The sequence below is a fragment of the Anastrepha ludens genome, chromosome 6 (genome assembly GCF_028408465.1).
Source record: "Anastrepha ludens isolate Willacy chromosome 6, idAnaLude1.1, whole genome shotgun sequence".
Lineage (NCBI taxonomy): Eukaryota > Metazoa > Arthropoda > Insecta > Diptera > Tephritidae > Anastrepha > Anastrepha ludens.
In genome coordinates, this window is record NC_071502.1 from 82,406,588 (window position 1) to 82,432,011 (window position 25,424).

Genomic DNA, 25,424 nt, shown 5'->3' on the forward strand with positions numbered 1-25,424 from the left:
ATAAAGAACAAATTATTGCTGTTCCGAAATTGGATAGCTCGATAGGAAGGGAACAGGCAGACGCAGTTTGGGATGCTATTATGAACTGGAACCTTGAAGACAAAGTGCAGATTCTCCGTTGTGATACTACTGCTTCTAACACAGGCCGCATAAATGGAGCATGTGTGCTTCTCGAAAAAAAACTGGGTAGAGAAGTGCTTATTTTTGCTTGCCGTCATCACGTTTACGAATTAGTACTTAAAGGCGATCCCGAGAAAATACAAAGCTATACAGAAAAGCTCTTGTTTTAATGCTTCGGAAATTGACAAACTGCTAAAATTGTACAAAACTGAATTAACCAAAGAAATCGTCCGAGGTGACTATCGCGAATTAATTGAGCTTTCAATTATATTTCATGACGGAGATTCAGCGAAGGAATTTAAGATTCGGCCTCCAGGTGATATGCACCAGGCTTGATGGATGGCGAGAGCCATTTATTTATTAAAAATATCGTTACTTAGCTCTCAATTCAGAATTTCAAACAAGGATAAGGCAGCTCTGTTGGACGTATGTCTGTTCATCGTGACATCCTACGTAAAACCCTGGCTCCAATGTATTTTGGCAGTAAAGGCGCCGTATCAGGATTTGTGTTTTTTGAAGGCCCTGAAAAATTAAGAAACAATAGACAAAAGCATTTCAAAAGCAGCTTTGCAGAAGTTTTGCCAGCATTTGTGGTATTTGTCAAATGAATTATCTATTCTGGCTTTATTTGATGATGATGTCGATCTAGAAACTAAATTAAAGTGATGGCTAACTTAACTAGAGAAAACCCAACAGTCCACAATAACCGTTACATTGCATCCAAAGAAGAACTCTGTGGCCCACTTTTTGGTACGTCAATTAAGCTTTGATTTTGTTCTTTTACTAAGTTTGCTAATAGGTAGATATATTTAAGAAGAGGTATTCAGAGCAAAATATTGATGACTTCATCTCTGTCGAAAGCAAGTTCCTGTTTAATCGACTCCAGATTGATGACAGTTTTCTGAACAAGTGCCCCTCTTCGTGGTCAAATGATGATTCGTTTCTGCAGGCTAAAAGGAAGCTGCTAGGACCGAAAGCAGTTAATGATACGGCAGAAAGAGCGGTTAAGTTAATGCAAGGCTTCCGTGGTTTGATCACTGTTCAAGAGGAGCAAAAACTATTTTTATTACGTTGCGTACAAGAACACAGACAGGTATATCCCGACTATAAAAAGCAAACTTTGAAAAGAAAATTCGATGATTGATGTCCTTTTTATAATAAAAAGAAAATAAATACGAAATATGTGTTTTATTTTTACTTATTTACTTAATCTAAAAATTTAATTAAACTTTTCTCTATTGTGAGCCTATAGCTTTCATACTAACTTTTAATCTTAAAGTTTGACATCAAGTCGGCACGGGTTAATGGCATCCGATCTCAATAATATTTTATATTTAAGTTTTTAGAGTCAAATGGAAAAAAAATAAAGGGTATGCGTATTGAAATTCCGAAAAAAAAAATTCCCCCTTGTAGCCTGGGACACCCTATTGAATATACTCTATACTGTTTTCCGATATTTATTCCTGACAGATGGGCACTGACTATCGCACAAGGTAGCCCTTTTACAGAAAATAGCTTGAAAAATAATTTCAATTTAATAATTCACACAGTCAGCCACATTCTGTTGCTTTGCAAAAGGCGTGATTCAATTGTTCGAACTTAGAAAAAAATTTATACCAGTTTCTTAAAAGCACTACGACAAAACTGTTGTTAAAAAATTTTGTATTTGTGACTCTGCCTTTCTTTCTAACGCATAAGTATTACAAATAGATAAAGATACAGATCTACTGCTCATTTTAATATTTTTACTAGGTCAGTGATGATTATAAATCTTTCAGAGCTGATTATTTCTTTCTTTATAAACAATAATTAATTTAATAAAATATTTATTTTAATTATTGTGTTACAAATTAAGGATTAGCATTAAAAAAGAAATTACCCACTTTTGTAGTTGCGTTGTGACATTTATTAACCATCGCTAGTAATTAGGTTGTATTTTTGTATGCGAACGAAAACAAAAAATGACGATATTTCTCTTTGCGTGGTTTCAGTGGGCATCAGATGGAAGTGGACTGGAACTGAAGACTTAGTGATAAGGAAACCCTTATTTTAACTACCACCAAAAACTTAGTGATAATGTAATTTAGAGGTAGTGCAAAATGCCCAACCCTGGCCATTACAATGAGCTACAACCGCATACACCCTTGGAGTCTTATTGGACGACACATCAAAACTGGGAGCAAAATTAGAAATTAGAAAATTAAACGAGGTAAGTGAAGCATCACAAACTAAGAGACTCAAACAAAGGCCTTGTCGCGCATGTGGCTGTGAAAAAGATAGAAAAACAAGAACAATATGAGCCAAATGGGAAATACATATTTGCAAAAGCAAAAATTCATCAAATTTGTGTCAAAATTTCACACCCTTTAATCATAATAATTTTTCCGCTTAGTGTATCGCATGGGTTGATATAAGAAGAATTCAAAGTAATTTTTCGAAAAATGAATTCTATATGTGACCTGGTCTATGAAAAGGTGCCTTACGTGTCAAAAAATAATTTTTCACTTTTTTGTTGATTCGAATAGGCTCTTTGAAATGGTGAAAACCAGAAAGTCATAATTTGTTTAAAAGTTTGTTAAAAGTAAAAAGAAAGAAAAGTACAAATACGAAAAAGACTGATTTTTTTGTCATGATACGAATTAGAATAACGAAGACAATAATTTGTGCAAATTAAAAACTGAACCATTCCTGGACAATCTGAGGTGTAATGAATACGATACTGAAGTCTGTTTTCAAAAAATTTGTTACAAAAAATGTATTCATAACTTTATAAATGGTGGTTTCTAAGGATTTGTCAAACTTTTTGTCACGAATTGTGGCATTGTTTCAACATCAAAAGTTAATTAAAATATTTAAAAACTGTTATTCGGGGGTTTGCGAGGTCGCTGAATATGAATATGAAGTGAAATGATTTAAAATCAAAATGGCGGATCCAATATGTCAGACATATTTTTTCAAAATTCATCAGATCCGCTTGAAACTCTTCACTCGGGGGTTTTTTAGGTCGCTGATTACGAATCTGTTGTGAGAGTAAAAAAAAATGCATCGAATTCTTTCTAAACTCGTTACTTAGGGGTTTTTGGTGTAGCTAATTGTGAATCCAATATCAAATTTAAAAGATTCTAAATGATGGATCCAATATGGTTTTTGAAACTCAAAATTCATCGATTCGTTTGAAATTTTTTAGTCGGGGGTTTTTAGGGTCTTTGATTTTTTGACAAGTTTATTAAAAGGTTTTTCAGAGTGAAGAGAAGGAATAGTACAGGTACAAAAAAACTAAAATAATGAAAATATATCGACTTCTAAGATAAAAAACAATATTATAAAATATTATGCACAAAAATTTACGTTTTTCAAGTTTTTAATTATTATATTTTTTTTCGTCGCCGTATTTCTCAGGATATTTTTACGTATTGGTTGTAAAGAAGATGAAATTTTTTCTGCGTCAGGTTTGAGAACATCTAAACTATCCTTTGCCTTTCGTTTCTTTGGTGCTAATTCTTTTATCGGTAATGGAGCAATGCATTTTTCCGTTGACAACTTTTTTTTTGATGATGCAGCCACACCTTTCTTCGATGCAGAATCCTTTTTTGATGTTGTAGCTTCAGATTTCTTCGATACCAACTGCTGTTTTGGTAATGGGGCCACAATATCTGCTTTACTTATATCTGAAACTAAGCTGCGAATATTCCGATAAATATACCACTGACGCTCCAGAGATAAACCAACAGGCTCTATAACTTTTGGCATTTGACGATCAATAGGTTTTAATAGAAGATAAAATGACTCAATATCCTCACTGTCTGCGAATTTTTTCGTTTTTACACAGTCATTGCAGATTATAAAGTGATGAAATTGCTATTTATTTATATATAAAAAAATGTCTTTTACTGCTTCTGTGATTTTATTGATACTGTGATCTATGCTGAAGAAAATAAGCCAAACCGGATTGAAAAATATTAATATTTAAAAAAGTTACAAGGGTTTTTAGAAGTTTAAACTTTAACTGCTGTTTTCTCGAAAACTTGTTTTCGCACGTAAGGTACCTTTTCGTAGACCAGGTCACATATATTTATTGCATACGCCTAGATCTACTTTGCCTTCAAAATTTCACAATCACAAATTGCTTATGGGATTTTGATATAATACGAGTAAAGTGCAGGCTTGAAAATTTAATTTTTTTAATAATTTGCTGACGTTCTTGTGAATTTTCTCCATATAATGAATGCTCGATATTTTTGTTATATGGACGAAAGCACCCAACAACATCAGTAAAAAATTGTGAAAAATCAGCGCGACTTTTTAATCACTTCCAACTGGTACTTTATTGCAATAAAATTGAATGAGCTATAAAACTGCATAGCTAAGACTTTTCCAAAAATTTCTGACTAAAATATTTTATGAATATTTTTTGAATTTATATAAATTTTGGAAGACCTTCCCAACTTCGAGTTATATGTTTTTTCTGGGAAAGTGAATTATATTTTCACTAGCAAAAATTTTAGAAAGGCAAGAAAAATAAATAAGTTGTCCAAACTTGTCAACAAGTCGCTGTGCATAGTTATCGAAAGCAGTGTACAAATTAATATCTTAAAAATTAGACTTCACTACTTTCTTAGCGAAAAGTGAAAGAATGAGCAAATTTTTATTATAATGCCATCATTTCGCACATTACTGTGTAATAGGTTGGCCTCCAGATGCAGCTTGCACATATTCCGGCGTTAGTTTAGATTCTATGTGTGTTGCAGTGGACTTATATTTACTGCTATTGCATATGAAAGTATATATGTACGAGTATGTCAGTAAATAGCGAATTTTTCTATTTAAGCAACAGCCATCCAACCAGTCGCCACAAACTTCAGTTCCCGTACTTTGAGCTGCCCATTTCCGCTGTACTTTTCCTCACCTTACTACTTCGTTTTCCGTAGTTGGCAGCACTTTTACCAACTCAACTAACCATAACAAATTTCACTGTAAACTTTCTTCTGTTTATGCTTTTGCTGCGCTAAATTTATAAGGAAGTGCAGTCAGGAAAACACAGGAGGCAAAGTAGGTAAAAGCTTCAGTAGCTCTTTCTATGCACACATACAGGCACACACGTATGTGTCTACTTGAAAGTCAACACAAAAGTTTGATGTTATTTAGGTGAAATGAAAAGTGCAAAAATGTTAGTCCGTTGGTATTATTTATCTATGCGCTCGAGATGCCGAAGTAGTTTTACACATACATATGCACATATGCATACACCTATATAGTCGTACAAGTAGATACATTTCTGGTTGAAGATGTATTTGTGTTACCAATGGTAACTCTAAACTGGGTTGCATTCAATTTTGCATCTTATATTTTGACCCATAAAAGTTTATTTTACTACCTTTGCGACCACTAAAAGGAACTTGTTAGTTGTTGCTTTGAACCATATATTTATTTAAATTTAGTTGCTGCGTCAGTAGAGAACTCATTTCAGTTCACAAGTGAGATGATTGCAATATTTTTTCGTTTAAGGCAAATAACTGTTTGGTCAAAAAGAATTTAAATCAAAAAGAGAATTGAAGCGAAATGAGTTTTATGCTCAATTTGTGTGCACAATTTTGTGAGATATTAAACTTTCCGATCCATTATTCATTGCGGCGAGCAGACATTTGGGCAAAATCATACAATATTTTTGAGAATTCATTAAAATAAAACAAAAACCAAATAATATTAACAATTGTAGTTAGAAACTCTAATATTTTTCAAGTGATTGATTCAGGAAAATAGTTGCAACTGTCATTAGCTAATTGGAAAAGATGCAGGGTGACATACTCAGCTATGTACAAATGTATGTATGTGTGGGATTATCCAGTAAAGATGGGTCAATGTTGATAGGCTGTGGCGTCCGTTTTATTTTCATTCCATCAGTAGAATTTTCAGACAGTCACTAATCTTAAACTACCTTGGCAATTCACACTATTGAGCAGGAAGTGATACAATTTTTGGGGGCATTAGGGGACTACTAGGTTGTGCAATCAGTTTTGCGGCTTGATAAGAGGGGGTTTGCCGCAAGCCTATTTTTGTTCTGTTTTTTTTTTTTGGGATGTTGGTACATTCTTCAAGTTTCATTTCAGTCTCTCAATTCATTCTTTGTTTACGAGGGGTGCCTTTTATATGTCGGGATTAGAGAACAAAAACAAATTTTAATAATCGAAAATCACTTTATTTTTTTTTTCTAAATATTCTCCATGAAGATCTATACACTTTTGCATGCGTTTGAACCAATTTTCGAAGCACTTTTGCCACTCTGAATGAGGTACACCAAAACATACATTCTGAATGCCGCAACCGCTTCTTCAGGTGTCGAAGAAGAAGAAGAACAACCTCTCAGTTTGTTTTTTACGTACGGGAATAAAAAGAAGTCATTCGGTGTCAAGCCAGGACTATACGGCGGATGACCCATTAATTCGATGTTTTGGGTGCTCAAAAATGCAGTTGTTTGAGCCGATGTGTGAGAGCTCGCATTGTCCTGGTGAAGAGTTATCCGTCTTTGGCGATTGGTTTTCCTAATTTCTTGGAAGACAACTGGCAAACAAATGGTTGTGTACCACTCCGAATTAACTGTTCTGCGTTGTTCTAGTAGTACGGTTGCGATATGTCCAGTTTTTCCGAAAAAACAGGCGACCATTTGCTTGGAAGTCCTTCGTGCGCGAACAACTTTTGTTGGATTTGGCTCATCTTGAAACACCCATACAGTCGACTGATGTTTACTTTCGGGCTCATACGCATAAATCCATGATTCATCACCTGTCACGATGTCATAGACGTGTTTCGAAGCCCCACGATCGTATTTTTTGAGCATTTCCCTCGACCAATCGACACGAGCCTTTTTTTGAGCGATTGACAATTTGTGTGGGATCCAAAGCGAACAAATTTTTTTGACAGTCAAATGCTTATGCAATATTGAATGTATGCTGGTCCCACTAATGCCTAAGATTGTCTCAATCTCACGATAGATCACATGACGGTCTTGCAATATCAGTTTGCGCACAGCATCAATGGTTTTCGGAACAACAACTGATTTTGGACGACCTTCACGAAACTCGTTTTAGAGTGAACTACGACCACGATTGAATTCACCATACCATCGATAAACACTGATCCTTGATGGAACTTCATCGCCACAAAAAGAATTAAGTTCATCCATGCAATGTTGCTGAGTTAATCCACGTCGAATGTTGTAGAAAATAGTCGCACGAAAATGTTCACGATTGAATTCCATTTTTGGACCGAGATGAATCTTTTAAGTGACTGTAAACAACACAAATAGCGCTGGTATTTCAAAACGTTCTGAGTACGTAAAAGCCAAAAAATGTCTAACTTTGCGATACAGCTGCTAGTTGCCAGATTGCAACACCAGGGTTGCCAAATCCCAACATATAAAAGTATTTTGAAAAGATCAAGTATTGTGCAGTGATTGAACTTTTAAATTTATATGGAACTTTTATGTTTGGAACGAATATTCAAAGTGTTTAAGCATTTTCCGCCATCAATTAGTGCAGTAGAAAGATGGGTTGCTGAATTTAAGCATGATCGGGCAATCGGGCAAACAGCTACATCAGAAAAAATCGTACAAAAACTACAGGATATCGTATTGGAAAATCATTGAGTTACTGAGAGAGATTTAGTAGAAGCCTTACGCATCCCATTAAGCAAAGTAGCAATATTTGGACTGAAGTATTGGGTTTCAGAAAGCTATGTAAACCAGAGGGTGCCGCATTCGCTAACAATGAAACAAAAACACATTCAGACGCGACCTTCTGAGCAACAGTTAGACCGTTTTCGAAAGGATGAAGAGGATCTTGTCCGCGGATTAATCTCAATGGATGGAACTTGAGTCTCCGACCATGATCCCAAATCAAAACAAGAGACTAAGGGGTGATGTGAACCTGGTTCGTCGGCTCCGAAACGAGTGTTTAGAAATCGGCCAAGAAGGTGTTAGCCAGTTTTTTGGGATGCGAAAGGAATTTTGTTTGTGGATTACTTGCAAACTGGTAAAACAATAAATTCTGAATATTATTTTTACCCCTTAGACCAGCTGAAGGAAAAAATTGGTGAAAAAACCCAGTGTGCAAAAGAAAAAAAATATTTTTCATTGAGATCATTTTGGCAATGGTTATAATCCATAAATTAAACTTCGAATTTTTGGAGCATCCACCATTTCACCAGATTTGGCACCTAGCGACTTTTATCTGTACAGATCTAATAAAATTCATGAGTGGAAAGCGTTTTTCATCAAACTATCAGGTCATAACAGCTGTGGAAGCGTATTTTGCAGCCCTTTCAGATTCTCACTTCAGGGATAGAATTCATAAATTCGAATCTCGTTGGAACAATTGTGTGGATGTTCAGGGAGACTATACTGAATAATAATGAAAATACATTTTTAACCAATAAAATTCTGTTTTTTTTCTATTGAACCACAAAACTTATTGAACAGCCTAGTACATATAAGTATCTCGGGGTTGCGCGAGTGAGATAACGTAACGGGAGTGACTGACCGATTTGACTTCACCAAACTTGTGGGGTACCAGGTTTATGCTAATAAGAAGCAATAGACCGATGTTGTCAAACCAGGGATCCAATCTATTATATAGGAACCTTTCTAGTACTTTAAGTTTCGAGCAAAAAAGTTATTTTTTGGCTTTTTTATTTGAAAAAAAAGTCTGTTAAGAGTTGAATTCCATTCTTTCAGTGAAAACAGTTCAAATGTGAGTTTAAATTTGCCGACAAAAACAAAAAGCTTGTACAGGGTTGCCAATATTCGACGGACCCATCTGGCAACCCTGTATCTTTTGACAGAGACGTCAGATCGCTTAATGACATACCGCGTTGGAAGCGTCAGTTCAAGCAGATTTTTACCATGGAACAGTACACGCCACGCAAGCGCTCCCAAATTGTTGAAATTTACATTCAACGAAAGAAGTCAATTGTGAAAACTCAACGTGCGTATAAAAAATTAAATAATGCGAAAAGTGCGCCTTCTAAGAACACCATTAAACAGGCCCGTGCGCAGAAAATTTCCGAGGGGGTGGTTTTAACTCAAGTTACGTAATCAATGAAAAAGGAAAAAAAAAAATTTTTAGAGTACAGAAATTTTATTGTCCAAAGCAATAGTTAGCTACATTTAGGTATATAATAAATCAACTCTTCGAGGTACTGAAAAAAACTCTTTCAAAATTATTTGCGGATCGATTTTGACATCGCGCTGTACATTGAGTGAGGCTAAGCCGTTCAGGCGATCTTCAGACATTGTTGATCTCAAATACGTTTTCAGTCGTCGCAAAGTTGAGAAGGATCGTTCATTCGTCGCTGTTGTCACAGGCAAAACTGCCATCACGCGAAGCATCTGGTTAACATATTTCCAAATTCCATCTTCATTACAAATATCGAGTGCTTCAAGTGAGTTTTTTATTTCCTTTCCGGCAATGAGCTTCCGCGAAAGTTGTACTTCGTTCACCCAGATTTCACGGGAATCGTCGTGCAAAATTGAACGGTATGGTTGGAATAGTTGAGCGCAGGACTCTTCCTCGAAAATTTGCATTTTGTTGGGAAAAAGGCAAGCGAAATTTGATAAAATATTGCGGTGATTTAAGAATCGATATTGCAATTGTACCAGAAACGATAAATAGAGCACACATAAATTATTATTTAATGCTTCTGTGATTAAGTACTATGAGATTTATAAAGAAATTTATAAAATGTCACAGTTCCTACTTAAGTAGCAACACTTGCTTTGTGAGTTGTCGTCGGCAAAATTAGAAATAGATTTAATTCGGCGATAATGTCAATTTGCAGTTTTGCCGCTTGAAGTTGTGCTGTCGTCAAAAAAATCGGCTCCATAAGAACGCGTGTAAATAAAATTTGACAGATGCTGACTGTCGCTCGCTGTCGTCTATGTAGACACAGTATCACGACGAATCGGTTAAATACGCATTGCGGGAACAACAACAAACAGAAAGGAGTATTTACATATATACTAAATAAGTACTATGTAGTCATTACAAGCTTTCAATTCGGTTTTTTATGTGTGCGAAAGCGAGAGAAAATGCCGCATTGCGGTTCAGTTATAAGTAATAAGGCAAATTTAAACCGCTTTGCACTTACAAATGAGTGCACGAACGTAAATGACAATTTGAATACATACACCCACTAAAAAATTCGATCCGCATCTAAGGCTGTAAAGAGTATCAGATGGAATGGAATTTGGCCATTTGAAATAAAAATGTTTGCTGAAATCTCCCTAAAAGGGGGGGTTTGAACCCCCAAAACCCCCCCCTGCGCACGGGCCTGCCATTAAATGTTTGTACGAAAGATTTTCGACTGTTGATGCTCTTTCTAATCCAAAGAGGCCAAATCAAAACCGACCAAGGCGTCGCCAAGGACATCCCAAAATCGTCGTTCTCAGCAGTTGGGCATTGCTCGGACCACTTTACAGCGAATTATCCGCAATGATTTGCATTTATTCCCGTTTAAGATTCAATTGACGCAAAGATTGTTGCCTGCGGACAAGCCTCGTCGATTGGAATCGAAATCCGTCGGGTCCGTCGAATATGGGTAACCCTGTATATCTCCAGGATCAGCTTTGCTAAGGACGCTTCTTTTTTTTACGATTTAATTTAATTTTTAGCTGTAATTTTTTGGCCCAAATTTTATTGATGATTTTTATTAATTGGCATATCCTTTAACTGAAAACGAGAAAAATGCATGCCATTGAACTTACATTAAAAAAAGTGGATTTACAAGGCAAAAAAAAAATAAATGTTTTTAAAATAAGCTTTAAAATCGAATACCTCGAAATCGGTAATGTTCTGGGCGCAATGTCATTAAACGAAATTAATCAAAAATCGCCTCAGTCACAATGTCTTTAAGTATCTATGACTACTTTCACAACTTACAGCGGGCTGAAAAGTTTACCATGAAAATTATGGTCGTTAGTAATCCTAAATAACATAGCTTTTCTCCTTTGTTGCATGTTAAAAGTTTTCTTTTAATTAGTTCAGAAATTTCTCAGGCAATCCAATTTTACTACTCCATTTGCTTGTTCTCGTAACTGCGTAAATCTCTTCTATTTTATGACTACGCCTTCCCTGAATTTAATGAACTTCAAACTACTCAAAGCACAGAAAATTTTAAATGTTTATCTACATACACGCGTATGCACATAGAGCCACTACGAACTAATAATAGAATATCACCAAGGCAGAATTATTGCCTTCGAGCATTTGTACAGCAGAAAGGAATGAAGGAGAGATGACGCAAGGCGAAGAAATATAAAAAAGCAGTACACTCAAAATTAAATAACTAAAATTACTACAACATAGCAACATTCAAATTGTTGTAGCCAAAACTTAATTTAATTTTCGCATAAACTGAATGCCACATCTACCGCCGCACAAACTGCAGTACAAAAGAGCTACGAACTACAGCAACACTTACTTATGACAGTTAAATTCACTTTCGAGTTGCGCGTCGGACTCTTTTGAAAGTCGACACGACAACGGTACTCGCCAGTGTCCTCTTGGCGCGTCTTCTTAATTGCCAACGTCCCTGAACGTCCTTCCACTGTGAAGGACAAACGATCGCGATACAACTCATCGGACCAGTGAGTGCCTTCTGAGAAGCTCGAGTCGCGCGTATCGACGCTGTAAGGGAAAGAGAAAAAAAGAAAAAGAAATGGATTATAAAAACTACGAATTTATACAATTTTAACTATATATAAGTATAGGTATTCTATAGAAATAAATTCGAGTAAAATACATAAAAAATGTGAAGAATTTACTCATCAACTTTCCGTTCAACTTGGCATTGTAAGTTTTCGGACAATAATGCTGCAGGAAATGTGAGCAAACAACGAGCAAAATATCTCAAAATGATACCAAGAAGTTGAACGGGCAATCGATTTATGAAAGAGCTTTGCTAGCCGGCAAGAAAAAAAGAAAGTAAATAAATAAATAAAAAGTCAAAATGGTCTGCCAGACATGACACTTTGTTCGACTGACTAACTATTTGGCTGGTAGTTGATTAGTGTCATGGTCTCCTTGCTGCCAAACTTATTCGCTATATTATTGCAGTCCAGTGACTCGCGCTGTCTGTTGTTAAGCACTGAAAAGCTGAAGAACTTTTACTTTAAATCAATTAAAATGCCAAGAAGCTTAATTGGAATTCATCGAGAAATGCGAGAGCGCGCACAGAATAGTTTCGCAGCTCATTAGAGGGTGACGTCCATGCTGATGATGATAATAAAAGACCAAAGTGGGAAGCCACGAAAATACGAGTTTTACGAGTACAGCACGAAGCAAAGAGTCAAAGACACCAGTTAGATGAAGAAGAAGAAGAAGAAGAAAAAAAAAATATACGCAGACGGCAAAGCGCCAAACTTTTGACAAAGTGACAAGTTGTGAAGTAACGAAATAGAGCATTTTATTGTTGTTCTTCAAAACGCTGGCAGGCATGAAGGCCCAGAGGGTGTTTTGGTATGCAAAGTGACAATGGTGGTTAAGTTTGTGATGAGGCGATGAAATGTTCAATTTCCAACTGACTTACAGACGCATAGCTGAACAAAATAAATAGCGAATAATAATGAGCTGAGAAACGCAGTAAATTAACAAAACTAGTGAAAGGGGAGAAGCGTCAAGGATGCACAGAAATGGTATATCTGGTATGCAAAGTGACACTTCATTCCATTCTATGGAACTTCGTAGAAGTAATTAAGATGTAGCGCAATGAAAGTAAATGAGTGAAATTAAGAGGTAGCAGTTACTGGGTTTTTTCAGCAAACTTCAAAAAATGGAGGTCATAAAATCCACATAAGTATTTGGCAAGCACATTAACAGTAGCTGCATTTTTATGCATCCGTCTGGGAACATAACGATAAAAACTGATTATGTTTCACGTTGGTTGGTTGGTTGGTTTAAGGGTGACCCCGCATCTGAGTGCCACATAGACCGCAAGTTGGGTCCGTTTTGTTGCCCTAGAGCTCATTATGTTATATGATTTCCCCACCTAACCGAGATTTTTATTGTAGATTTTGGTCAAAGATATTACAATAATTCGTTTCGAAAATTTGATGAGAGATTCGATTTTCAGGTTCGAGAGTACTGAAAGATTGTCGATTGTTGGAGAGCCTAGAAGAGCGAGTCGACTTCTGGCTTGGCCGGGACAACTGCATAGCAAATGTCTGCTCGATACTTCCTCATCTTCGTCCTCGTATCTGCACAGGTCGTTTTGAGGAACCCCGAGCCGACGTGCGTGAGTGCCCAAAAGGCAGAGGCTGGTGATAAGAGATATTATATGCCTTAGTTCGTGTTTCGAAAGACTTATAAGGGCTTTTGTCTGTTTCAGTATGTAGGATGGCCAGATTTGTCTGGTCGTAACGCAAGTAGTTTCCACTCGCCACCTCCGATCAGCAATGCTGTGAAATTCTCGATCAATGAGCATTTTACATGTTGAGAGCGGAATGTGGATTGTGGGTAAGTCACTAACATTTGATTGCGCAGCTCCAGCTCTTGCGAGCTCATCAGATTTGCAGTTACCTTCGAATCCACTGTCTCGTTAAAAGATACGAGACAGGATCGAACCACATCTGAGTGGGTATAAGAGGAGCTGAGTGCTCGAACGGCCGCTTGACTGTCGGTGAAAAAGCGGATATCCTCTAGTGATATTCTATTTTCTAAGAGAGTTTTCGCAGCATACCAGATAGCGCATACTTCCGCTACAGTAGTCGGGTAATCTAAATGATAGATTGATGTGAGGGGAATTGGAAAAGATTCCAAACCCCACTTTGCCGTCTTGTTTTGAACCATCTGTATATATAATCAGAGGGCCATCGATTTCGGTTAGATTTGTCCTCCATTCTTCCCTAGTTGGGAGTGAACAGGAGAATAGCAAGGGTGGTGATGGAAGACTGGTTTCACGTTAGTGTCATCTACCAAAAGATATGCACCGTTTGTAAAATTTTTGGAAGGAAAACAAAATTAAATAAGTAATTTTCAAGAATCTTCGGTAATTATATTTTTTATATTATGAGCTATTAATCGCATATGCGATTTCAACTCAAACCGGTTAAGTCAACACGAGTAGCTAATTTATTTTTTTATTATTTTGAATTCCAGATAATTCGCTAATTTCGAAAGATAAGGCTAGTATTTTCATTTGTTTAGCTATTCCAGAAACATTGATCAAAAATATGGTATCCCAACAATGTACTATGGGCCAGAAGCCCTTCAAAGATTTCACTAAGTTCAAGTAATTGATCGATTTTAACTCTCCACGTATATTCTTTGTCGTTTCGATGGCGCTCGATAGCACTTTGCAGACCAAATGTCTTTTATGTGACTTTTGCTAACAAAGCAATAGGACTTTCAAGATTTATTTTTATGTAGCTTATTTTATTTTATAATTAATCAATTTAATATGACAAAACAATATTCAGGCTGAGGTCGATGACATTATTTGATCGGATGAGGATGATGGTGGGATTGCTGAACTTGAGCCTAATTTGAGAGATCTAAGTGACATAAAAAGCGTGCTTGGCGACTTCGACGCCAGGGTGGGCAAAGAGAGAATTTTTGGTCGCACAGTCGGAAAATTCAGCCTGCACAACGAAACATCCGGTAACGGTCAGAGGCAGATCGACTTCACCGGGGCCCGAAACATGGTAGTCTGCAGCACCAGATTCCAGCATAAAAAGATCCACCAAGCTACCTGGCTGTCCCCTGATCGAAAAACGGGAAACCAGATCGATCATGTTGTGATAGATGGAAGACACGCTTCTAGTGTATTAGATGTACGTACGATCCGAGGGTCCAACATGGACTCAGATCATTACCTTGTTGCATCCAAACTGCGCACACGCCTCTCTGCAGCAAAAAACGTACATCTACAAAAGAATGTTCGACATCGAAAAGCTGCAATCACAATAAACTGCCAGAAGATTCGCCACTCGACTCTCACTCCTGCTCTCAGAGAGCACTGCCCAACAAATCGGCATGCAGGAGCAATTGAGCAACATTTCTCGTTCCCTACGTACCGCCGCCGAAGAAGAAACGAACAGCAAACGAATTAAGCAAACTGCATCGCCTGATAGGTGTTGGTATTACAGGGGCTATGAAAACATGTCCACGGATGCATTGGGTGTGCTCCTGAATATACCACCGCTTCCAATCTTAATTGAAAGGGAAGCTTGCTCGAGTGCCTTAAGATTAAAAGGTACATCTGAACTTAAAAGAGGGGATATGAAAGGACATTTAAAGATCTTGGAAGACTTCCTACATAGTCCCATTCTTCATAGGGATGATATACTATCACCCAAACCAATACTTTTTAGGAACTTCCAAGTTATAATTAATGAACGAACAGACTGGAGAACTAACTCTATTACTTTCAAACCTGGCTCCCAGCTTTGGTTTACTGATGGGTCCAAATTGGAAAATGGTAGAACAGGGGCAGGAATCAATGGGCCTAAATTCAAAAAATCGATTCCGATGGGATTCTATCCAACAATATTCCAGGCGTAAATACATGCCATTGAAATATGTGTGAGAGAATGCCTTAGCAGGAAAATGAGAGGTAGTCACATCTACATACTTTCAGATAATCAAGCGGCTCTAAAAGCCCTTCTATAAACAACTATCACCTCCAAGTTGGTAAATGATTGCCTAAACCTTCTCAACACGTTAGGGAACCTCAACATAGTAACACTAGGTTGGATTCCGGGACATGAAGGACATGAGGGAAATGAAATGGCTGATGACCTTGCAAAACAAGGAGCAATTATGCAACTTACCGGTCCTGAGCCTTTCTGTGGACTCACAAAAGGCCACATTAATGAATTCCTTAGGAAATGGGAAGAAAGAAAACTTGCCGCACACTGGCTAAACTGTGCCGGTCAACGTCAAGCCAAACTATTCCTAAGTCCCAACAAAGGAATATCTGACAAGCTTCTCTCACTAAGCAGAGTAGATCTGTGTCTTTTAACAGGATACCTTACAGGTCACTGTAGCTTGAGGTATCATCTAAATAATATTGACCTATCTGAGACCAATGACTGCCGCTTTTGCGAAATGGACATAGAAAGCTCAGAACATGTGCTTTGTGAATGTCCTGCGTTGGGCAGACAGAGACTTCACCACCTTGGTGGTATCGTAGTATCTCCATGCAATCTTTGGAACAACAAACCCAAAATTGTGCTAAAATTTTTAAAAAGCCTAAAACTCTAGGGTTACAAAATATAGATCAGCTCTGGTCGCAGTGCGTAATGGCCTTCTAATAATAATAATAATACCTACGATAGTTCTGCTTTCTTTTCTGCACAAAGCTAGGACGAATGGGAAATAAGAAAAAGGGTAAAAAATGCGAAATTTTAATTACACTTTTAAATTTTCTTTTTAATTTGCACAAAATTTGAGACCACGATTTTTATGGTTTTTATAGTACAATGAACTATATTTTCATAAAAACATATAATAAATTGAATAAGAAATGTATAAACTACCAAACTAATCAAATAGTCCTCATGGCTTTAATTATTTAACACAGTGTATAAATATATGGACAGCAGCACAATTCTGTCACCCGCAAATACACAGAAGAAATGATGCAGAACGGTTTGTGTTGCTTTAAATTTGTTAGGAATTGTACATACCACATGAATGTTTAAATTTTCAACTACAGCCGAGGAATATTTATTTAATTTTCAACTCTTTCGACTCCTAACTACACAGCAGCCTGTCGTTCGTGCGGTGGCTCTTCTGCAGAAGAGTTTAAGTTTTCTCGTTGTTGCAGTCGCTTCAATTACGTGGACTTACATTCGTTCACTCATTTATTGGCCCGAGAATAACTTGACTAAGTGGCTGTTATCCTTGCAGCATTATCTTCGAAAACAAAAACAACAATATGTTCTGCCAACAGCGGCAAGTGCAACAGCTGTGAACTTTCGTTGTTTAAAAAGTCTGCTTGCTTTCTTTTCACTCTGTCCAAAGTATCTTATTTTGTGCTTTACTTGCTGTGATAGTTATTGAGATTTCTTTTTTCCTGTATTTTGTTCTGTTCTTCGCCTTGTTTTTGGTTATGTAAGCGCACATGTTACCCAAAATTTTAATTAAAGTTTTTCGTCTGCCTTCCGGCAACCGCTTACTGGCCGTGCAATGCACAAATACTTTACGAGTGCTGTGTTGTGTGAGTTTTTTCTTTTGCTAATTTTTTCTTTCAGTAGTTGCAGAATAATCACAAAAATTTCATCAAAATCTCATTGTTGGCTTTCGCCGCATCATTTTGGTCTACGCTGTTCCCGCCTTATTTACTATGAATGCCTTTATTTTTCCATTATTTTTATTATTCGACAATAACCAGCGTCTGGAAAAGTTTGTGCGTGCTTAATATCTCACAGTAGTCTTTTTTCTGTGATGGCTTATGAGGTGACAGAGAAAAGTGTTGAAGTTCGATTTTCGATAAACAAAATTCTTACATTCATTACGATCAAAAAGTAATTATTGTAGAAAGTTAAAAAGAGAGAGCACGAAGGAAATTTAAAGACGATTTAGCGATTTCCTTCCAATTCCTATTCTAATTAGATTTCATTAAGACTACGAAATTTTCTGGAAGCAGCGCAACTTATACACAAACTGTGACGATGCCAAAAAACTTCACTCCTTACTGGCTCACTGGAATTACGAGTAAATTTGATTAGATTTCACACTTATTCTCACCAGGAGTGTTGCGTCCTCTTTCCTACGTTTGGCTAAAAAGATTTCACTACCCACCTTTCACCATCCACTAATGCAATAAACCAAAATAGATGTAACTACTGAACAAAAAATAAGCAAAAATCTATAGCAAAGCTGGTGACAACGACAGCAAAGAAATTTTTCTGACACTAATAAAAAAAATGTAAAAAGCAACCTCCAGCAATATTCTGATTCAGTCTTCAACTTTTAAGCCCATTATTATTATAATTGGGTCATAATGTCCTGCGACCTCTGACGTGGTCTATTATGATTGTACCCAAATCTTACATTTGAGACTTCTGATGAATTTGATTACCTCCTCAGAGTACCTTCTCCCCTATCAAAAATGGATTTAGAGTGTATGAGAATTGTGTATGAGCCTTCGTCTTGCGTGAGCTCCACATTTACAGTGATTCACTTAGGAGTTTTATTATCTAATTCGCGAAAAACGGTAGATGCTTGTTTCCACTAATTCTAGATTCCTGAGAAGATACCGAAACCTGTGTGATTTCTTAAGCTAACTCCATCCAGGCTTAGGAGCTTATTTGAAGCTTTTCTGTTTAACCTGCCTCTGTCCTGTGCTCTCTTTCCTGTGTCGTGTGAATTCGCTGTTGCGCAATCTTTAATATATTCCTTTATGGTATGTGGCTTTGATTAGCACAAAAAAGGGTTCTAGTCCATGGTGATGTTCCCTAATTTCGCTAGGCAGTTTCCTAGGTTAAGTTACGTAGCTCCTCCTCCTATTTGTGCCGTGCGTTTTGATGTTGTTTACAGTTTTATGCCCATTTCTGGTACAATTACGAGGGAAATAAGGTGAAATGGTTGAGTATTTGTAGATTACGAACGATGATTGAGTGGCGGTTATGTTCACCGCTTTATATTGCTGATAAAGTTCATAAGATATATCAGTGGCGTTGCAAAGAAGGAGAGCGAAGATTTTTTTCTTCTTTTAATTTTTTATTGCAACGAGTTCATAAATATTTAAAAATGACTAACAAGCAACTTAATTATGATAACATTACACAATTTTCACTTTACATGACATAAAGCATTTCTATGGAGGTATGAGATCGCTAGGTTTAGTGCGTCTGAGCCTTCGTATTAATCCGTTGGTTTCAATTAAATTAAGTGCTTCTTCATTGATGTGGTTTATTAGTCTTTCTTTATGGATAACAGCTATCTTTGCGATTTCAGTGTTGACGGAGTTTATTTTAAGGTCACGTTTAATGCCGGAACTTCTGCAGTACCATAGTGCTTTGACAATGCACCTAAGGACCTTATTTTGGAAGTGTTGGAGTTGGTTTTTCGTACTTTGACTCGCGCACCCCCATAGCTGCGCACCATAACTCCATACGGGTCTTAGTATCTGCTTGTAAGTTCACAGCTTGTTTTCTATCGTGCCATGAGCTGGTCTGCTACCCATGAGGCATTGCATGTTTTTGAGATTGATGTCCAATTCTTGCCTCTTTTTCTTGACATGCTCTTTCCATCGAAGTTTGCAGTCAAGTGTCAAGCGGTTTGTAATGTGGCTGTCGATTCGTTTTCAGTTTCACCAACTGCAATCAAGGCAGTGTAAACGTTGCTGTGACGTAATTAGGATCAGACGGTAGGTCATGTGTAAAAATAAGGTACAGCAGAGGCCCAAGAACGCTGCCTTGAGGTACTCCTGCATTTATTTGTCGAAGACTTGAATAAGCATCATCTTGCTTGACTCATAAATAGCGATCTGATAAGTATGACTCCAATATTTCGTAGTATTACTTAGGAAGTATCAATTTTAGTTTAAAAAGCAAACCTGTGTGACAAACTTTATCGAATGCCTTTGCCACATCGACGAATACGCCAGAACATACTTTTTTATTTTCGAGTGCTTTTTCTATTTCGTGCGTGATCCTGTGCACCTGGTCGATTGTAGAATGTTTACTTCGAAAACCAATCTGATGTGTTGGAATTATTTTTTTTCGTTCTATTATTTTATTGAGCGAAGATGCCTAAATCCACCTCCCCGCGAGAGCAGGGCAGCAAACCAAGTGAGAGCAAATGTGATTGTATATCCTCTGAGATTACCAGTATCACCAGTGAGACCTTCAGCTAATTTTTTTTCTGGCGCCATGAATCGGAAAACTGCAAAAATTCATCGCTCAAGAGTTGGCATAAGGGGTCAGAACTCAATCATTTGCAGTCCTGTGCGAGAGGAGGATACAACATTTTGTCTTATGTTTTAGTAATAACGAGGATTCTTGTAATGAAACTTTATTGAGTTGTTGAGACAATATCTGGAATGACTTATGAGTTTGCCTGGGTCTATTGACTCGCAGTGTGGTATCACGAAAATTATTATTTTTCAGCCAATCTGGTTCAAACTAGATATATTTTAGCTTTTTAATCAAATAGGCACACTTCTGAAGTTTTAAGTCGTTCCTAGATTTTACCTAAATGTTTTACCAGACATTTAATAAAAATGAAGAGAAATGAAAGTCTCGCAAAAATAATATATGCCTTTCATGCATTAAATCTACTTAATGATTACCTAACTATTTGTTATTTAGAAAGTTCTAGTTTTATCTCTACTGTAAATCAACCGCTCTTAACTTCTGCAAAGAGTAAAAACAGTGTAGCCTTAGGTATACATCGACATATGTATCTGCTGACCTATTTTGGCAAGAGGTGAGTGACCCTTAGAGCAGTCGGCTCCTAAACTAATGAAACTCTTATTAGCGATGTCGCTTATACGTTTATATGATTACTGTGTACCAGCGTCGGTTTTGAGCCAGAAAAGCCATGTGTAATTATGCCTCTTAACTCGTCGATGAAATCGAAAAGGGTTTTCTTTACTGAGCTTCGTTATACTGAAGACTACACCAAATTTCAAACTAAAGACATAAGGAAAAAGATAGTCAAGCAGTGGCGAAAAATTGGATTAGACTCATGCAAGAGTGTGGACTCTCTTTCTGAATACTGTAGAATGTTAGCGCGGTGCCTTGGCATTACAGTTTTCAACTGATTTAGATAATTCGATGTGAAAGATATGAATATCCATATTCTCCCTAGAAAGGAGACAGTAGATATCCAATTTTTAGCCAACACTAAGGACCTTGCAACTTGGAAGGAGAATGAAACAGGAGTAGCGTTTACTTTTATCCACCAATACCAATAGACTCTCTTTTGATAACAGATAGACTACCGTTCTCTTGGTATTATTCAGTGCGTATGATACTACTGCAGAAAAAGTACAGATGCTTTAAAATCCAGCAAATATCAGCAGTTTAGCTTGAATCCTTATTTTTCGAAAGCAGTACCTCTCGAGTAAAATAAACCAGTACAGAAGCTGAGTGAAGATGAAAAAAGAGCAATATCGATCGGTACTTGGCTTTTTGGTTTTGGATGGGAAAAAATGCGAGTAGATAAAAGCAAAATTGGGTACTGTCTATGGGGACGTTTCACCATCTATAACCACAGTTAGCTATTGGTTCAACGAATTTAAACGTGGATGAACATCTGATTTTGATGAGGAGCGACCAGGACTTCCGGCAAACGTGGTTACCGAGGAAATCATTCAAAAAGTCCACGATATGATTCTCGCTAATCGAAGACCGAAAGTGCGCCATACGGGCGATAGGTGTGTCGACCGGAATGGCTATTAATATTTTACATAATAAGTTGGCGATGAAAAAATTGTCGCCCCGATGGGTGCGGCGATTGCTCACGGTGGACAACAAGCGGATGCGGCTGTTAACTTCGAAGCAGTGTTTGGAGCAATTTAAACCAGATCCGAAAGATTTTTTGCGTTGAGTTGTCACCGTTGCTGAAACCTGGATTCATCATTAGACACCAGAAACTAAGCAACAATCAAAACAATGGATTTCTCTCGGTGAATCTACTCCAAAGAAGGCGAAGATATTTCCATCGGCCGAAAAAGTCAGGACGACAATTTTTTCGGATGCAAATGGCGTCATTCTGATGAATTTTTTAGAAAAAGGAAGAACGATCATTGGGCAATACTACAGTGAGTTACTGGACTTGTCGCCGTCAAACTGCATGATTTGCATTATGAATTGCAGCTGCACCCCTCGTAGTCACTTGATTTGGCTCCCTACGACTTTTTCTAGTTCCCTAACATAAACAAAAAAATTTAGTTCAATCGAGGAAGTCATCGCCGAGAAAGAGGCGTATTTTGGTGAGTTAGACAAATCCTGTTTGTTGGAGTGGTTCAAAAAGTGGGCGTAGCATTGGAAGAAGTGTACCTTTCTAAAAGGGGATTATGTTGATAAATAAAAAAGTTTTTTTGAAGAAATGGTGTCTTCATTTCTAACGCGAGTACTTATTGAACCACCTCGTATGTAGCACACGAAATTTTCGTAGAGTGTAAAAGCGAATACTTGGTAAATAATTAACTTCTCATATACTCGTATGTAAGTATCTATATCATAAAGCTATTCAATGCTTAGCAATTAGCGAGCGCGAGCACATCATTTTTGTTGGTAGCTTCAATTTTTAAAAGGAGGGACTTTGTAATATCCGAAAAACATACAAATCCAATACAATCTGGCATTTGGTCCAGCCTTTCATATTTTCATATAGGTTAGGTTAGGTTAGCCTGGTTGGCAATAAGCCACACATAGACCTTTTGGTCCCTAGCGATGCCAGATGGAGTTCGACCTCTATGAATACCTAAAGTAGACATCATGTAGGATGTCAGCGCTTTTGGCGAATCTAAGTAGGGCTGGGAGCTCCACTTTTGAGACGTCTTCCAGACCCTCAAACAGTGGAGCACCCAGGCATCTTAGTCGCGTTTTGAATAATGCCGGACAAACGCACAGAAGGTGTTCTAAAGTTTCCTCAACATCCTCTCTGCATTTTCTGTATTTGTCCGTGTTAGCAATCCCTATCTTGTACGCATGTGCAGCCAATAGATTGTGACCTGTTAGCATACCTATGATAGTTCTGCAGTCCTCTCGAGAGAGCGTAAGTACGAATTGAGTCAGTTTTTTGACGCTAGTTCTACACATGACCTTTGCTGTTTTCCATGGGGACAGGTTAGTCCACCTAGCTTCCACTTGCCTTTTCATATAGTCGTCCATTTCATTGTATATTGTGTTTAGCGGTTTTGGTATGTCATTCTCTTGCTCAAAAGGTAGTCTAACAGCACTATTTGCCAACTCATCTACTATTTCGTTCGCCCACATTTTCATATAAATCCTGCTAGCAATTGAGAACATCAAGCATTGTATAAATGTTTGTTTCCTTTTATTTTATTTATTTATTTTATTTTCTCTTTTTTTCTTTATAAGAAACCAATATCGTCACTCACCTGTATATGGGCGTCTTCAGACCCACTTTAAACCAAATTACAAGCGCAACGCGATCCTCAAGAATGGGCGGTGTCACATTACAAGGCAATCGGCCCGATGTACCTTGGATGGATTCGGAAAGTACGGGAGGTCCTGCAAAGAGAAAAACGGACAAAGTAGAGATAAATTAAAAGGCTGAAAGTGTAACTTAATTACGTAGAGATGTGCCAAAGAAATACAGCAACGCCACGAGCGGAGTGAAAGAAATGTGGCGAGAAAAATTTCAAATAATTTACAAAGCATTTTAAAGGACAAATAACCTGGGGATTCATAAAACAAATAACGAGTAATTAGCGCTACAAATTACCTGAAGGCAAGCAGTTGGCGGCATGCGGCAAAGGTATAAGTGGAAAATTCAGAAAAAGGGAGAATACATCTAAAGAATAAGAGAGTGAGAGGGATAAATCAAAATGAGGGCAAGAACACTTGCCTGGCTTGTTTTTGTATTTTTTATTTTTCATTGTTTCTACGAACTAGCCAAATGAAGCCAAGTAGCGCATAGCCCGACACAAATGCAAGCAGCAAAGTATGCGCATGTATGCGTCAGACATCCTTGAGGATTAAACAATGCTGGCGGGTACGACGCTTCGGTGCTGCTCGCCTTCTACTTACTTTCTTGATTATCTTTTACAATTTTTCTAGCGTAATTGCAGCAGTGTGTTCGCAAGGGACTAAAGGACTATTCCGTGACATTTGCAAAATTGTTTTTAAGCCTTTTTGATTCTAAACTCTTTTGATTTGAAATTTTCCCTTTAAAAGTTTTTCCTTTGCTATTAATTCACTTACTTTTCAAAGTCATTTGCGCTTGGTTCTTATTGTTGAGTAGCATTTTGAAAAAACGAGGGTTCAGCTAAGAACTTTTTGGCTTACACATACACACACACACGCATGGCATTTTATACGAACTACAGTGCACAGCTGTGAGTACAAACAAAACGTGAGTTTAAGCAAATATGTAGACAAGTATCGCTGTTTGGCTGAAATTGAAAAGTGTCTTTTGTGGGATACAACTTTATTTATAAAATAGGCGCGGCACGACACAATTCTATTTTAACAACTCAAAATTTTTTTATAGTACTAAAGATTCAAATTTTTTCTGATTTTTTGTGAGACTTTTAAAATTCGTCATAAGCCTAAATTAAAGCAATTCTTCCAATTAAAAAACGGTAATACAACATTTCTTCTGATTTAAAAAAAATATTGTTAAATGGGTGTCATTGACAGATTTCACATAATAATAAGGATTTTCTCTGTGCCAAGATTACTAGGGTATAGATCAATCTTTTCCTTATTTGTTTATCTACAGCAGGCAGCAAAAAAGTTTATAAAAAAATCAAGAGATATAGCGAGTAGATCTTTTGCCGAAGTCCACAATACAATATTTTTATTTTTGTTTTTGACGTGATAACGTCTTATAATTCGATTTAGGCAGCTGCACGCACGAAAAAATGTGTCGTTACCTTGCTCAATCGTCGTTACCTTGCTCATTCGTCGTTACCTTGCTCATGGTCGTTACCTTGACTGAACTGCAGGCGAAAGCGCGAAACGAACGACAAAGCAAACAAAGCAAACGAACGGCAACGTTCGACATCTTGCTCTCTCCTAATTAAGTGAGCATATATATGTATGTATATGCGCATATGTACATATATAAATTCACATACTTGTATTTGCATATGCCTTTTTCCTGTGTGCATGGTAATGAACCATTTCTCTGTTGAGAATAGGACGATGATAGAAAAAGTAGTAAATGAAAGGGAGTGTTTCGAGTGTAAAGTGTCTTGAAAAAGGCAAATCGATGATGGTGCCTCTTAGTGTTGTTGACTTATTAACGTCTGATGCACAATCTAAATTGAATATATCTTTGATGAATTTGATAAATATTTCGTCATTTTTCACGTTTGTGTAAATGTAACTTGACCTATTCCATTGCAATTACATTTACCCTCCTCTATATCCATACAAAATATCTAAAAAACAAATAAAATTAAAATTTTGTTTTGAAAATTGTAACCATTACATCAGTATTTTCTTATGACGTTGTCACGTTAAACTATCGTCAGTAAACCGACTTTACAGACAACCTCTTTTTAACTTTAGCAAATGTTTCCAATTTGTTTCTTCAAGTCAGACTCTATACAGAATTTTTTTAGTGGGAATTAAAAATTTCGAAATTATGTATAAGAAATTTCCA

At 37.1% G+C, this 25,424-nt stretch overlaps 1 protein-coding gene across 1 annotated transcript in view; it reads right to left on the bottom strand.

Annotated features, from left to right (window-relative positions):
- LOC128867138 (hemicentin-1) overlaps window positions 1-23,330 on the bottom strand; it is a gene marked incomplete at its 5' end in the record, with an annotated part of 225,193 nt that extends 201,863 nt beyond the window's left edge. Inside the window, 2 exons of the mRNA XM_054108237.1 lie at window positions 11,593-11,798; window positions 23,191-23,330. Of these exons, the coding sequence (XP_053964212.1) occupies window positions 11,593-11,798; window positions 23,191-23,330 (346 nt within the window). The remainder of the gene's footprint in view (window positions 1-11,592; window positions 11,799-23,190) is intronic.
- Window positions 23,331-25,424: the final 2,094 nt, after the last annotated feature.